This window comes from Mandrillus leucophaeus, unplaced genomic scaffold (genome assembly GCF_000951045.1).
Source record: "Mandrillus leucophaeus isolate KB7577 unplaced genomic scaffold, Mleu.le_1.0 Scaffold133, whole genome shotgun sequence".
NCBI classification, from domain to species: Eukaryota; Metazoa; Chordata; class Mammalia; order Primates; family Cercopithecidae; genus Mandrillus; species Mandrillus leucophaeus.
The window spans coordinates 1,851,635-1,869,462 of NW_012101288.1; the positions used below are offsets into that span (position 1 = coordinate 1,851,635).

The following is a 17,828-nucleotide window of genomic DNA, read 5'->3' on the forward strand; positions in this document are numbered from 1 at the left end:
CAATTCTCCTGCCTCAGCCTCCTGAGTAGCTGGGATTACAGGCGCCCACCACCATGCCTGGCTAATTTTTGTATTTTTAGTAGAGACGGGGTTTTGCCACGTTGGCCAGGCTGGTCTTGAACTCCTAATCTTAGGTGATCCGCCCGCCTTGGCCTCCCAAAGTGCTGGGATTACGGGTAGGAGGCACCGTGCCTAGCCAGCATCATTAGTCTTCATGTAAAATTCTCTAGTCTCTGAATCTAACATGATTTTAGTATACAGTCAATATATTCTTGGTGCTTTACCATCAACGTGTTTCCACAGCTCTGATGGAACCTTAATGCAAAGTTCTCCATTTCCTGCATCAGGGTCCACCGCACTAACTGCAGCTGCATAAGCATTGGAAAAATAATTGAGGTTTCTCCTGGGGAAAAAAAAGAGCCAACTTTTAATAATAAGATAATAAGGCATATATCTTACCAAGCATTTTCTTTTTCCTTTTTTTTTTTTGAGATGAAGTCTCACTCTGTTACCCAGGCCAGAGTTCAGTGGCAGCATCTCAACTCACTGCAACCTCCACCTCCCAGGTTCAAGCATTCTCGTCCCTCAGCCTCCCGAGTAGCTGGGATTACAGGCACCCATCACCACAACCGGCTAATTTTTGTATTTTTAGTAGAGATGGTGTTTCACCATGTTGGTCAGGCTGGTCTCAAACTCTTAACCTCTAGTGACCCATTCTCCTTGGCCTCCCAAAGTGCCTCTGATTACAGGCATGAGCCACCACACCCGGCCTCTGAGCATTTTCTTAAATATCAGTTGATACCAATTGTTTGTAAGCATTTTATCTTCTTATATAATTCCTAAAAACACTCTTTAGCCAAGTAATGGTTTGTTCTACTCACCATGTTAAAAACTATTAAACTATGAAAACAACAGAATATATATTCTACTCACCAAGTTACATGACTATTACTATGACTATCACATTCTTTGTTAATTTTGGAATGCCAAAGCCACTATACTATTTTGATATAAATGTAAAGAATACGTGAAGAATTGAATAAATAATTATTCCCTATCAATCTGGCAAAAAATTGAATGGATTCAACAAGCTTTATAATTTGACAAAAATTAAGACGTCGAAAACAAATCAGGATGGGACTCAATTCCTCACAATGTAATAGCACCTACCTCCACCCATTAGTGCATCACAATGTAAGCTTAATGAAGCAGAGAATTTTCAGCAGACTCACTGTTATATTCACTATGTCAGGAGAGACTACTACAAAAATATTTGTTCCACAGTTATCTGACCTTATTTCCCATTTGATGAAAACAATATGATGAAGTCTTACGGAAATGTGAAAATGTTGTTCTCAACTGGTTTTTAAACTGTACCCCATAAAAGCAACTTATATGTGTATATATACACATATTACATTTCCTCGCTGAAATTAGTTAAAAAAAATACAAAAGAAATGAAAGACAGAAAAAAGATATGGAATGGGAAGGGCAAGAATACAAGATGAAATACACAAACACCATGAGCCACATCCTTATTGTACACCTTTGTGTCTGCCATCCTGTCATTAGGTGTAGCCACAAGGTGAAATTAGTGACATTCCCATAGCTTAATAATTTTTTCATCTAGTTAAAAGACAAGTTTGAGCTAGGCACGGTGGCTCACGCCTATAATCCCAGCACTTTGGGAGGCAGAGGTGGTGAGTCACCTGAGGCCAGGAGTTCGAGTCCAGCCCAGCCAATATGACAAAACCCTGTCTCTACTAAAAATACAAAAATTAGCCAGGCATGGTGGTGCATGCCTGTAATCCTAGTTACTCAGGAGGCTGAGGCACGAGAATCGCTGGAGCCCAGGAGGCAGAAGTTGCAGTGAGCTGAGACTGCACCACTCCACTCCAACCTGGGCAACAGAGTGAGACTCTGTCTCAAAAAAATTAAAAAAAAAAATAAAAAGACAAGTTCCAAATACTCTACGGAATAATCAAAGGAAAAATAAAATGGGAAAAGCCATTAAAGAAACATTAAGGCTATAGACTCTTAACTTGACAGAGGTCATTCCTTCTCCATCTTCATCCATCTCTCTACCAGTTACGAAGGATATAACATAACTATGGCTTTAACAACTATTCAAGGTAACAACTACAAAGCATAGAGTTCTGAAAGTGAAAAGACTTCTCAATATATTTTAATAATTTATTTCTGTTAAGTAAATATTGTTGACAATGAACACTGACATTCCAAAAATGTTCAGAGCATCTTCACCAGTAGATCCCATCTCAAGAAACCAGTTTCTTTGCTCATCCATAAGCAGCAACCCCTCCATTCATTAAAGTTGTATCATAAGATTGCAGCAATTCAGTCTTCCCTTCAGGCTCCACTTCTAATTCTAGTTTCATTGCTATTTCTACCACAACTGCAGTTACTTCCTTCTCTAAATCCCTCAAAGTCATCCATGAGGTTTGGAATCAACTTCTTCCAAACTCTTGTTCATGTTGATGTTTTGATCTCCTCCCTAAATCATCAATGTCCTTAATGGCATCCAGAATGGTGAATCCTTTTCAGGGTTTCAACTGACTTTGTCCAGATGCCTCAGAGGAATCACTACCTATGGCAGCTATAGCCTTATGAAATGCATTTCTTAAATAATAAGACTTGAAAGTAGAAATTACTCCTTAATCTACAGGCTGCAGAATAGATGTTATGTTAGCACACATAAAAACAGTATTAATCTCCTAGTACATCTCCATCAGAGCTCTTGGGTAACCAGGTGTCTTGTCAATAAGCAGTACCATATTAAAAGGACTCTTGTTCTGACCAGAAATCTCAACAGTGGGCTTAAAATATTCAATTCAGTAAGCCATACTGTGAACACCTGTTGTCATCCAGGCTTTGTTGCTTCATTTACAGAGAACAGGCAGAATAGATTTAGCATAATTGTTAAGGGCTGCAGGATTTTTTGGAATGGTAAATGAGCATTGGCTTTAACTTAAAAGTCCCCAGCTGCATTAGCCCCTAATAAAAGAGTCAGCCTGTCCTTTGAAGCCAGGCACTGACTTCTTTTTAGCTGGGAAAGTTCTAGATAGCATCTTCTTCTAGTAGAAGGTTGTTTCATCTACATTGAAAATCTGTTGCTTAGTGTAGCAACCTTTATCAAAAACCTTAGCTAAATCTTCTAGATAACTTGCTGTAGCTTCTATATCAGCACTTGTTGCTTCACCTTGCACTTTCATGTTATGGACAAAGTTTCTTTTCTTAAACCTCATGAACCAGCCTCTCCTAGCTTCAAAATGTTCTTCTGCAGCTTCCTTACTTCTCAGCATTCACAGAACTGAAGAGAGTTAGGGTCTTGCTCTGGATTAGGCTTGGTCTTAAGGGATGGTGTGGCTGTTTGATCTTCTATCCAGATCTTTAAAACCTTCTCCTCATCAGCAATAAGGCTGTTCCATTTTCTTATCATTTGTGTATTCATTGGAGCAGTACTTTTAATTTCCTTTAAGAACTTTTCCTTTGCAGTCACAACTTAGCTAACTGGCGCCAAGAGGCCCAGCTTTTGGCCTTCCTCCCTAAGCTTCACCATTTCTATAGCTTTTGGTTCAAGGTGAGAGATATGAGGCTCTTCCTTTCACTTGCATGTTCAGAGGCCATTGTAGGGTTATTAATTGACCTAATTTCAATATTGTGTGTCTCAGCAAATAGGGAGGCCCGAGGAGGGGGACAGAGACAGGGAACAGCTGGTCCACAGAGTAGTCAGAACACACACAATGTTTATCATTTAAGTTTGCCATCTGATATGGATGCCATCTGTGGCATCCCCAAAACAATTACAATTGTAATATCAAAGATCTCTGATCACAGATTACCTTAACAGATATAATAATGAAAAAGTTTGAAATATTGCAAGAATTACAAAAATGTGACATGGAGACATGAAATGAGCATGTGTTGTTGGAAAAACGGCACTGATAAACTTTCTTGATGCAAGGTTATCACAAACCTTCAATTTGTGAAAAAACGGTATCTGCGAGGCACAATAGAGCAAAGCACAATAAAAGGAGGTACACCTGTGGGTTTTTTTAAAATTATCATACAAAAAAAAAAAAACCTTTTCTGGGGGTCTACAGTTGTATAAAATTCAACATATGTACAGATTCAGTTAGCCACCAAAATCAGGATATAGAACAGCTCTGTCATCCCCAAAAAGTCCCTTATGCTATCCTTTTGTCAAATAAATGGAATCACATAGAATGCTACCTTTTGAGACTGGCTTGTGTCACTAGGTTTTTGAAATTCATCCAAGTTGTTACATATATTAATAATTTGATCCTTTTGCCATTGAGTGGTATTATATTGTAGAGACTGTAGCAGTTTGTTGATCCATTGACCAGCTGAAGGGAATTTAGGTTATTTTCCGCTTTGGAAGTATGAAATAAAACTGTTATGAACACTTGTGTACAGGTTTTTGTGTGAATATAAGCTTCATCTCTGTAGTACAAATACCTAACAGTGGGACTACTGAGTCATATGGTAAACACATTTAACTTTCTAAAAATCTACAAAACTCTCAGAAGAGTAGTACCATTCTGCATCGCTAGCAGCAAGATCTGAACGTGCCAGTTGCTCCAAATCCTTGTCAGCACTTAACGCACGCACCATCTAATTTTAACGACTGTTTTATCTACAGAGTATAATTTATTTTCAATAAAATTTCAAAAACATAAAATTTGATGATTGTAAAACCTGTATTCCCCCCCAAGTTATCAGGGAAATGCAAAAATAAAATAACTATTATATAAAAAGAAAGCCAGATTTAAACATTACATATTAGAGTTATTAGTTTTTTTATCGGAAATTATTTTCATTTAATCTCCTCATTTCCTGAGAAAAGGTGAAGTGATCCAAATAAAATGAGTTATTATAAATGGAATCAACTGGGAAGTCAGTCTCAAATAATCTGATGGTTTACATTTCAATATACAAATCAAATGTTTTCTTTCATAACTTCACAGAAGTCAAAAATTACAGTATAAAATTATAATGTGTTTTCAATCTTCAGAATAATAATGACTACAAAGTATTTAATATGTCCTTGCCCTATAACTCCTACCATCCCCATCTCTCAATCCTCCTTACAGGAATGCAACTTAAAGAGAAGAAACGCTATAGATATTGAAAAATTAGTAAATTAAGGGAATAGATATAATTTTCTCTAAGAATTTTAAATATCCATATTAAATTAATATAATCTGATAATCCTTTATCAAATAAAGAACATTTGCCTCTTAAAACTATAGGTGCAGATTTTATAAAACTTCAGTTTCATTTATTTGTAAACTTTCCCTCTATTTAAAAATTTTTTTATAGAAGTTAACTTTTATGGAAGTAAATCAGAAAGCTACATACACCCTAGCCAACAGCTCGATACATTTGCACAAACTGAAAAATGCAAGTAATAAGCCAAAACCACAATGAATAAGGATGACTCTAAAAATAAGCAAAACAAAATTTAACCTGGAACCGTGACATAGGCTGCTGAGTGAAAAATCTACCTTACCAGGTTTTCCTATGAAAAAACCTAAGGGTTTCACTGCTTACAAGTTCAAATTTGATCCAACTACTAATGCAACTTTTTTATTTTTTTTAAATTTAGAGAGTTTATGTGAGCCAAAGTGACAACAGCTGCTCAGAAGACTTACCCAAGTAACCTTGGATATGACCTCCATTTAAACTCTGTTGCATCCAAGTTTTTAACGACAAAAAAGAGGGACAGGAAGTGGGTTGACACAAAACAGTCTGTCAGGGATTCTCACGGGTTTAAAGAAATAACATTGATTAGTGATTGGTTACACATTTTTAAGCTATAGGGTCTGGGTTATAGTATCCTATGTGACACTGTTAGGTTAACTAACTACCTGGGCCATAACAAGAAGTTTCAAGGCATGAATAGATAGTTCAAGGCAGGAAGCAGAATGTGATTGCTGCCTCATTTTTTTTTTTTTTTAATTTCAATAGCTTTTTGTGTACAAGTGGTTTTTGGTTACATAGATGAATTCTACAAAAGGAAAGTCTGAGATTTTAGTGTACCTGTTGCCCAAGTAGTGTACATTGTACCCAATATGTCATTTTAAAAATCTCTCCCTCCTCCCTGCTTCTGAGTCTCCAATATCCAGACATATCACTCTGTATGTCTTCACATACCCATAGCTTAGTCTCGAATACTCTGATGGTTTAGATTTCAACATACAAATAAAAAAAGAGAACATATGGTATTTGATTTTCCATTTCCGAGTTACTTCACTCAGAATAGTGGCCTCCAGTTCCAGTCACGTTGCTACAAAAGACATTTTGTTACTTTTTTATGGCTGAGTAGTATCCCATGGGGGGTGTGTGTGTGTGTGTATGTATGTATATATGTGTGTGTGTGTGTATATATATGTGGTGTGTATGTATACTTACATGTGTATACACACCACATTTCCTTTATCCACTCATCAGTTAATGTGGACTTAGACTGGTTCCATATCTTTGCAATTGTGAATCGTGCTGCAATAAACATAGACATGTAGATGTCTTTTTTGACATAGGGACTTATTTTCCTTTGAATAGATAGCCAGTAGTGAGAACGCTAGATCAAATGGTAGATCTACTTGAACTCTCCGTACTGTTTTCCACACAGGTTGTACTCATTTACACTCTCACCAGCAGTGTATAAGCATTCCCTTTTCATCATATCCATGCCAACATCTATGGCTTTTTTTCTTTGTTTTTACTTTTTCATAATGGCCATTCTGGCTGGGATAAGGGGTATGTCATTGTGGTTTTAATTTGCATTTCCCTGATCATTAGTGATGTTGAGAATTTCTTTAATATGTGTTGGCTATTTGTATATCTTCTTTTAACAAAAGTCTATTCATGTTGCTTTAATGTGTTTTATCTGATATAAAAGAACAGCTACTCCTGCTTGATTTTGGTTTCTATTTGCATGGTATATGTTTTTCCACCCCTTTACCGTGAGTCTGCAAGAATCCTTGTGGGTGTTAGGTGATTCTCTTGAGGACAGTGGATATTTGGTTTGTGATTTTTAATTCTAAAACAACTTTTAAAAGGCGAATGAGTTTCAAGCTACTAGAAATACTTTATCTAGATAAAGGACAAAATGGATCTACTGAAATGTATATACTGATCTAGTCCAAATAGGAAGAACCATATCTAGAGTTCAGGGATTACCACATTTAAGAAAACACAGTATCAAATCTGAGATTATCCAGAGAAGGACAAAGAGGATGGAAATAAATTGAGAAAGAGTTTCTAACATGAGGAATGGTTGAGAATAATCTCAATAATTCTGTAGCCTGAAGAAAAGAAAACTTAGGGGAAAGGTATTTATTTAGTTAGGATTAAGTTTGTGACTATTAAGACAAAACAAACTGTAGCTCAATGTAATAAAGAACTTTCCAGCATTTAGAAATAATGAAAGGGGTGCTTTAAAATATAATGAGGACCAGGCATGGTGGCTCACATCTGTAACTGCGGCACTTTGGGAGACCAAGGCAGAAGGACCACTTGAGGCCAGGAGTTCAAAACCAGTTTAGGCAACATAGTGAGACCATGCATCCAGTAAAAAATTTAAAAAAAATTAATTAACCAAACGTGGTGGCGGGCACATATTGTCCCAGCTACTTGAGAAGCTAAGGCAGAGGATGGCTTGAGTGCAGGAGTTCAAGGCTGTAGTAAGCTATGATCGTACCACTGCATTCCAGCCTGGGTGACAGAGCAAGGTTCTGTCTTTAAAAATATAAAAATAAAAAAATTAAGAAAAATATATTATGAGCCCTGCCGAACTGGAAGTATTCAAGCAGAAAATGAAATATAGTAAGGCTTCATGTTGAATTTTAGACTAAATGAACGCTAATGTCCCTCCAACTCTAAGATAACTTAATTCTAATACTAATAAATCAACTGGCAGTGCATCATTGTAGCTGAGTTAAAATATTGATATTACTTAACCATAATCAATAAGGGAATTACCAATTTATAATTACATGACATTAATGAAATAATGTTAAAGCTCCATGTAGAAGTCTGCATTAAAATATAGAATCTACAAAATATTAAAAAAACCAAACCCAGCAATTTAAAAAAAAATTATAACTGGATAATTACTTCATTTATATACTAAAATAGGTAATTTCATTTCCGCTGCCACTCCTTGGTGGAAATTAAACTCATTTTTGACACTGAAAAGTTGGGACATTTCAAGTAAAATAAAAAGGGGCTTCTCGGCTGGACGTGGTGGCTCACACCTGTAATCCCAGCACTTTGGGAGGCTGAGGCGGGCAGATCATGAGGTCAGGAGTTCGAGACCAGCCTGGCCAATGGGCTGAAACCCTGTCTCTACCAAAAATACAAAAACAAAAACAAAAAACAAACAAAAAATTAGCTGGGTGTGCTGGCGCGCACCCGTAGTACCAGCTACTAGGGAAGCTGAGGCAGGAGAATCGCTTGAATCCAGGAGGAGGAAGTTGCAGTGAGCCGAGATTGTGCCACTGCATTCCAGCCTGGACAACAGAACAAGACTCTGTCTTAAAAAACAAACAAACAAAAAAAAGGTTGGGGGCTTCTCAAAGTGGAAAAGCCTGGCCAGATGCAGTGGCTCACGCCTGTAATCCCAGAACTTTGGGAAGCCAAGGCAAGCAGATCACAAGGTCACAAGTTCGAGATCAACCTGACCAACATGGTGAAACCCTGTCTCTACTAAAAATACAAAAATTAGCCAGGTGTAGTAGCACGTGCCTATAATCCCAGCTACTCAGGAGGGTGAGGCAGGAGAATCACTTGAACCTAGAGGCGAAGGTTGCAGTGAGCAGAGATAGCACCACTGCACTCCAGCTTGGACGATAGAGGGAGACTTGGTCTTAAATAAAAAAAGAAAAAGAAAAAGTGGCAAAGCCTATCTAGGAATAAAACAAAGAGGAAAAAGAGCTATCAGTCACGTAGGTTAAAGTCTCCCTGACAAAGTCTACATTTAACTTTTTCTAAGAAAAGAGAAGTACAGCAAAAACAAAAACACTGAAGCGCTGTAGCTCCTGTGGAGACAATCTACAATCTATCTACAATCCATAAGATTCACACACAAAATATATGTAGGAAAATTTCAAGTGCTGAATTATTTTACTGAGAAACTGTAAAGCAAAAAGACAGCTGCTTATACATATTACATAACCAATATGTTTTTAAATTGTTAGTATACGTAATGTAACATGTCAGCTAACAGTTGGATAAAATAGATAGAAATGCCTTTCAGCCTCTTATCCAAATGTTTCTTTTCCTTACATTCCCCTACAGTTCAAAGGAGCTGAATCTCAACCATTGTAAACACACTCTTTCAATCAAAAATAGGGAGGGCATGGCACCTTAACTTTAAAATAATAAAATGTGATTAAATAGTATAGTACATTACTTCTCTCAGTGTTAAGACATACTTGTATGTAAAATCAATAGTAAAATCAAATTTACTACTGAATTTGAAGTTTCACTTTTAATTTCAAAACTACTATAGTTAATTTCTGTTTTAGCTTTATTGGTTCATTAAAGAAGGAAAGTTATTTCAGAAATAAGTAACAGAAGCATCTAGGAGCATGCTAAAGGCCTTAGCTACCTGCCTTTCCCAAAGTTCTCTTTAAAAGTAACATCTTTCACAGGTCTTTTTCACATCTAACTGCCAATAAACATAATATTTCTTCTGAATAATTGGTGTGTTTTTGTCATGTCTTATGAATCTTAAAAACCCTCTTTGCTACGGCAATCAGAAATATAAGACACAAATCTGCAGTTTTCCTCTAGGAATTGTGCAGTAACTTAATAGTGAATATCCACCACCATCCTATACTTGCTTACCCTTCATGCTAATTTCATTAGCTACTTTCTAAAACTTATGTCTAATAAAACTCTAAAATCAATTTCTTTTTGAATAATTCACAGGATAAACAGAAGCAAAAATACGAAAATCACCTCTCTTAAAGAGTAATAAAGATTCTAAAGCTAAGCAAAAAAGCAGGGATAGTCATGCATACTAGTCAATTCTTAGTCAAGCATTTACTAAGTGGCCATGGCCAACAGAGCTATGGTTCTAGTTGAATGAAAAATTTTAAATATATTCCATCTTTCCCAATTTCCTAGCCTAACCTTTGAAAAGATTCTCTTTTAGAACTTCCTCTTCATTCTTTAAATTATAAATATATACAGGTCTGTGGCGTGTTAGGAACCAGGCCACACCGCAGGAGATGAGTAGCGGGTGAGCAAGCATTACCTTCTGAGCTCTGCCTCCTGTCGGATCACCAACAGCACCAGATTCTCATAGGAGCCCAAACTCTATTGTGAACTGCGCATGCAAGAGATATAGATCACACGCTACTTATGAGAATCTAATGCCTGATGATCTCAGGTGGAAGTTTCATCCAAAACGCCCTCTGCCCCCTGGTCCATGGAAAAACTGTCTTCCACGAAACCACTGACTTAGAACACTAAAAGTAATGAGGCATCTTCCATTATCGCTAGAGAAAAAATTTAGGGAATATCACTAGAGAAAAATTTTAGGGAAAATGTTTAGGGAATATCATCAAAATAAAAAGAGCAAAGTAAAGCTTGCTTCCTTAACAGACCAAGAGTCCTGTCATTACACTTAACAGATTATCTTGAGACCTGGGCAGCAACAACAAATTATTAGTAAAAAAGATGTAAAGACGCTGTGTTTTGTGACCGACAAACAGGTACCTTGCCCTATTATCAAATGCAGAGTTCTAGGCTGGATAGGGTGGATATTTTGACCTTCCGGCAAGGTAATGGGTCCTCTATCTGCTCTTCATCAGGTGATCTTTCCATTTATTAGTGGTGTATACTAACCTCCTCAAAGGCAGAAGTTTTTGTTTTTGTTTTCTGGGGGAAAAGGGATGCAGATAATTTTGTAATCAGTCTTTTTATGTCAGTTCTACAAATGTGGCTTTAAAAGCGATGTAATTTCAACAACTCACCTTTGTGAAATGGAAAGTTACAGGAGTAAATCAGGGATTCCCTGAATTTTTCCAATCCCATTTGTGTATCTCCTCTCTAAATGTGAAAGATTTTAAACCAATGATTATTGGGACCATAAATACATCTAAAAACAAGCCGCCCTTGTAAACCTTTGCAATTCCTTATGGCAGTGGTTCTCAAGCTTCGGTCTGTATCAGAATTACCTGGCAAGCTTGTTAAAACACAAACTGTAGGAGCCTATCCACAATTTCTGATTCAGGTCTAGGGTATTGTTTGAGAACTGGTCAGTCGAACAAGTTCCCAGTTGATGCTTGTCTGGGAATCACACTTTAAGAACTGCTGCCTTAAGGCATTATACATCTAGACTAGTTAAAACATCATCTCGACTAAAAAGTTTATGATAAAGTTTTGGCATCCTACCCCTAAACACAAGGAATCACAGAAATAACATAACCCAATGTTATCAAAGCTTTGAAAAAGTAAGTGTCCTCACATGTATTGATAGTGTTTAAATTAGCATAAATTTAAATACTAGGGCACAATCAGGTAAAATACTGAAAAGAGCCATTAGAAATGACAAGTAAAATAATCAAAGGGAAAAAATTTGTATGTGCCAAAACATTCACTCACCACTTACGACTGCAAAATGCCAAACAACTGGAGAATAATTATACAAACTATAGTACACTGAACAAATGGAGTATTATTTAACCATAAAGATGACAAAAAATGAAGCACACAAACACACAGAAAATGGAAACAAACTATGAAATACAAAAAGTAGAACATAAAACTGATAACAGCAATACATATTTAATGATAAAAACTAGAAGTAGCCTCAATAGATGTAGTATTTATTTAAGGTGAAGAAATAAGCTACTTTAGACCTAATATAAGATAGTTTAAGGCAGTCAATTTCATTAGCTACTTTCTAAGACCTTTCAATAGAATATTTCACAGAATATTTTGAAGTAGCCTCTGGTCTACAGATTACAGTGACCATCTAACCCACTGAAAATTACTTTCAATATTTATGAAGTAAATAGTTAAGAGAAACAGTAAAAGTAAAAAAAAAAAAAAAAAAAAAAAAAAAACTAAGAAAATCTACTTACAGTTCCCAGATAATACTTCCTTACAGTTTTAACATGCAGAAGGGAAACTTAGTAACTACGTTGGGCACAGCTAGCAAAATCACTTGAACCAAATGTACAGAGTGGTAAAACAGATCAAAAAGATTGGGATTCAAAGCCTAGTAACAATGTTAAAAAAAAAAATACTTCCAGAAAAACTAATCCAATCATTAAAAACATTTTTTCAAAACTGTTAAAAATAATGACTTTTAAAGTGCATAACTTACTGTTTTGATTCACTGTGACAAACTTCCAAGGTTGGGTCATTGTAAATAAAGGCAGCCTCTAAATCATTGATCCTTACTCGGTATATTCTACACTGTTTACTGTTCAACTTGATTCTATTCAAGTTTGCAACTGTGGGAAATACAGTCAGTTCCACAAATCCCTGCAAAGATAGAGAATAACAACTTCATTACAAAGACTGGTATGTTTCAGAATATATTTCTTTTATTTTTACCACTTACAAACATATTACACTCCAGACACAAAATCCCAAATAGCTACATACATATGTATGCTCTCCAAGTATCTTACTTTCAAACATGATTGTCCTAGTGACTGAATGGGTGTGAATTATGTATACTTTATCATCCTGGTGGTTCATATTCACGATTAGTGAAAATTAGGCAGTCAGAAAAAAGTAAAAGGGCTCGCTACTCTCAAAAACCAGAATTTTTAAACAGACTAGGATCTAAAAAGGGAAGAAAAAAAAAATGACAGAGCAGAAAGAGAATCAAAACCAGAAGGTTGATGAGTGAAAGAACATGTCAGAAAAAAAGGGGTAAAAAATGATACCACTGAAAGCAACAAGTATGAGTTTCTGCTCATGAGTAAATTAGGACACGTAAAATGGCAAGAGCTACAAAAGATACCAAGGCAAGTAGGAAAAATCTGCTGCTATATTCAGGAGCAGCAGATACGTCACAGTGTTCGATCACTTCCTATCAAGTCGTCCAGAGGCCGTATGTAGTTCGACCATGTTAGCTGTCAGAGGCCGTATGTAGTTCTACCGTGTTAGCTGTATGTTAGCAATGTCTCTTGTCCAACACATGAAAAACAGTTAAATACAGACTGTTCACCACCCTCTTGTATTGAATCAATGCGAAAGACGAACAGATTAAACACGGAATATATGTTCATTGATTTTAATATCTTGGGTTGAAAACTGATATACTCAAACATAAAACAAGGGAGGGCATGAAATTGCAGTATTTCAGGGGCTCCAAAGTGAACAGAAAAATTTCAGAGGCTATAACAGAAATATTTAAGAGAAAATTCAGATAGCAACCATAGAGGACTAGATTATAATGGCTGCTACCATGTACCAGACATTACACTAGATACTTTCCTATGTTCCCTCTAATCCTAATACCAACTCTAAGAGACTACTTTATACTTTTTACAAAGAAGCTACAAATATTACTGTAAAGTATTTTAAAAAGTTAACTTTTTACAGATAAGATAACAAAGGCAAAAAAAAATTAGGTCAGTAATAAGTAGGGAATAGAGATTCAAACACAACTAAATAATTCCAAACAAATCCCACTATGCCATAATGCCTCTGGGTACAAGGGTTTTAAATAATATGCAAAGTTGTTTTTAGGTAACATTTAGCCCCAACTGCTCAAGAAAGCCTAGAGATTCTGTAGCCCCTTTGTTCTCAATTCCCAGGTAAGAGGAGAGCCACACACTCTTAAATCAGAACAATCTGCACATATCTGTGAGTTAGAAACACAGAGAACAAAAGGGCAAAGTCCAAAATACAGTTGATGAAGATTTTGTGTTTAAAGGTGTAAACTATGAACAGCTGTAGGAAGGATGACCAGAATTCCTTTTAATTAGAATCTGTCATCCAATGACCATTCTAAATTTAAAAGAGTTTGGATCAGCTGAAAGATAAGAATTAGAACCAAGACAACTACAAAACAAAAGATTAAAGAAAGTACTGTCAATTGCTACTTGGGTGAGACATAAGAACAGCATCTGGCTTTCTAAACTCTGGTAACAATAATAGAATGATGAAATGTAATTCAGGAAGACAGGAAAAGCCCAGTCTCCTTGCACCATCAGGCCTCTGCCACCGCCTAGGGCTCTAACCTACACCTGCCCAAAACATTCAGACCCATTAACTCTACAAGTCTTCAATCTCTGCTGCCCTTAGCCACTGGCATAACTGCAAGCCCCTCAGGTCGTCTAGCCTCTCACTCCTTGCTTCTTGCTCTCTCCCCACCACTTCACAGATAACCATCCTCCTGGAGCCCACATTCCATTTTAAACATTCCCCTTGTGCCTTTCAACCTTTTCTAAAACTCCCTCTCTACCCTCTTGCCTTAAATGAAATGGCTCCTGAATCCTCCTAGACAAGAAGTTACTTACTCTCCCACTCACTATAAATGAGGGTGGTGGAAAATAGGCATTCTCCTAGTTTCCACAACTACTTCCAGGCCATTTATAGGATTTTATTTAATGTACACTATAAGGTTAAGGACAGTGTGGTGTCACCGTTAAAAGCAGGTGTTTTGGAGGTAGACTCCCTGTATAGAAATCCTAGCTCTACCACTTAGTAACTGTATGATCTTGGGCTAGTGACTCCAGCTCACTGTGCCTCAGTTTCTTCATAAAAAATAATGACATTACTGGCCTATTAGTGTTATTATGACAACCGAACAGCCAGGCATGGGCTCACTCCTGTAATCCTAGCACTTTGGGAGGCTGAGGCAGGAGGATTGCTTGAGTCCAGGAGTTCAGAACCAGCCTGGTCAATATAGCAAGACCCTATCTCTACAAACTACTAAAAAATTAGCCAGGCATGGTGGCTGCAGTTCCAGCTACTGGGGAGGCTGAGGTAGAAGGATTGCTTGAGCCTGGGAGGTTGAGACTGCAGCGAGTCGTGATTGCGACACGGGTGACAGAGCAAGATCACATCTCAAAAACAAAACAAAACAAAAACAAAGACAACTGAAAAACTTACCACATGGAAAACACTTAAAATTATAGCTGGCATCTAGTATATGCTTAATAAATGCTTTTGTTATTCTTTTCTGTTTATCCTTTGTGTTCATGCTCTACAGGTACACTATCCTCTATGCTTCTTCATTAATGTCTATGAAATTCCCCAACATTTGCTGAAGGCTCATACTCTTTTTTTTTTCTTTTCAGAGACAAGGTCTTATTCTGTCACCCAGGCTGGAGTGCGGTGTAGCAATCATGGCACACTGCAGCCTCAACCTCCCAGGCTCAAGTGATCCTCTCACCTCAGCCTCCAGAATAGCTGGGGACTACAGGCATGCACTACTACTTCTGGTTAATTAAAAATTTTTTTCTCTAGAGATGGGTCTTATCATGTTGCCCAAGCCGGTCTGGAACTTCTGGCCTCAAGGACCCTCCTATCTCGGCCTCCCAGAGCACTGGGATTACAGGTATAAATACTGCACCTGGTCACATACTCTTCTTTTGTAACACACGTCTCCCATCACTCTAAGTGACTTGAATATAGATGTGTCTGATCCAACCAATAAAACTGCCTCAAAGTTCTCTGACCTCAATTCCTACAATCTTCACTTCCATTCAGGAAGAATCAAGATCACACTCTGAAAAGCACTTCATCACTGCTTAGAACTGCTCTGATGCTGACATGAACTCAAATGTCCACAATGCCTCTCCTCACCCTTCTCATTACTTCTCTACCAGTCCTCCTGTTCAATTGCCTGAAATCCTCCTGTCCTTGACTTCTTCCAGTTTCTCACCACAATCTTCTTGGCACTCCCTTCACCCTAAATCCTTAAATTCAACCACTCCTCTGCCAACTACCAATTATCTTGCCCCTCTGTTTCATGTATCCATCTTTCCCTTCTGTTTAAGAATGATATATCCGGCCGGGCGCGGTGGCTCAAGCCTGTAATCCCAGCACTTTGGGAGGCCGAGACGGGCGGATCACGAGGTCAGGAGATCGAGACCATCCTGGCTAACACGGTGAAACCCCGTCTCCACTAAAAAATACAAAAAACTACCCGGGCGAGGTGGCAGGCGCCTGTAGTCCCAGCTACTTGGGAGGCTGAGGCAGGAGAATGGCGTAAACCCGGGAGACGGAGCTTGCAGTGAGCTGAGATCCGGCCACTGTACTCCAGCCTGGGTGACAGAGCGAGACTCCGTCTCAAAAAAAAAAAAAAAAAAAAAAAAGAATGATACATCCAAAGGTCCTTCAGCACCCACTCCCCACAGTATCCTCAGAAATATCAGTTTGTCTCTCTCCTATAATTACAATCTTTCCTTTCTGTAGAATGTTTTTCCTATGCCTATAAATATGTTCAAGACTCAAAGTTTTAAAAGTCTTTAGATCTCTGCTACCCTCAAATGAATGTTTTGCCATCTTTCTCTCATACCTTCAAAAGAGAAATTCTTGAAAAAGTACAATGTGTTCACTGTTCCAACTCTCTCTTCCATTCAGTACAATATGACTTACGCAGTCATCATTCCACTGAAGTTACCTGATATGGTCTGGCTGTGTCCCCACCCAAATCTCATCTGGAATTCTCATGTGTTGTGGGTGAGACATGGTGAGGGGTAACTGAATCATGAGGGTCAGTCTTTCCGTGCTGTTCTCGTAAAGTGAATAAATCTCATGAAATCTGACGGTTTGAAAAACGGGAATTTTTCTGCACAAGCTCTTTTTGCCTGCCGCCATCCATGTAAGAGATGACTTGCTCCTCCTTGCCTTCTGCCATGATTGTGAGGCTTCCCCAGCCACGTGGAACTGTAAGATCTCCATTAAACCTATTTCCTTTGTAAACTGCCCAGTCTCAGGTACGTCTTTACCAGCAGCATGAAAATGAACCAATACAGTAAACTGCTACCAGTAGAGTGGGGTGCTGCTAAAAAGTTACCTGAAAATGTGGAAGCAACTTTGGAACTGGGTAACAGGCAGAGGCTGGAACAGTTTGGAGGGCTCAGAAGAAGACAAGAAAATACGGGAAAGTTTGGAACTTCCTAGAGACTTGTTGAATGGCTTTGACCAAAATGCTGATAGTGATATGGACAATAAGGTCCAGGCTGAGGTGGTCTCAGATGGAGATGAGGAACTTGTTGGGAACTAAAGCAAAGGTGACTCTTGTTATTTTTAGCATAGAGACTGGCAGTATTTTGCCCTGCCCTAGAGATCTGTGGAACTTTGAACTTGCGAAAGATGATTTAGGGTATCTGGTAGAAGAAATGTCTAGGCAGCAAAGCATTCAAGAGGTGACTTGGGTACTGTTAAAGGCATTCCATTTTATAATGAAAGTACAGCATAAAAGTGTGGAAAATTTCCAGCCTGACAATGATAGAAAAGAAAATCCCGACTGGGGATGGTGGCTCACACCTGTAATCCCAGGACATTCGGAGGCCAAGGCAGGTGGATCACGAGGTCAGGAGCTCAAGACCAGCCTGGCCAAGATGATGAAACCCCATCTCTACTAAAAACACAAAAAATTAGCTGGGCGTGGTGGTGGGCGCCTATAATCCCAGCTACTCAGGAGGCTGAGATAGAGAATTGCTTGAACCCGGGAGGCAGAGGTTGCAGCGAGCTGAGATCGAGCCACTGCACTCCAGCCTGGGGGACAAAGCGAGACTCCGTCTCAAAAAAAAAACCAAAAAACAAAAACAACAGCTATGTTTATAATTCTCTTCTCT

General features: G+C 38.0%; 1 protein-coding gene across 1 annotated transcript in view; it reads right to left on the reverse strand.

Annotated features, from left to right (window-relative positions):
- The window catches only part of TAF2 (TAF2 RNA polymerase II, TATA box binding protein (TBP)-associated factor, 150kDa), a 104,282-nt gene that overhangs the window by 79,198 nt on the left and 7,256 nt on the right, over positions 1–17,828 (reverse strand). Inside the window, 2 exon segments of the mRNA XM_011973021.1 lie at positions 285–403; positions 12,386–12,546. Of these exon segments, the coding sequence (XP_011828411.1) occupies positions 285–403; positions 12,386–12,546 (280 nt within the window).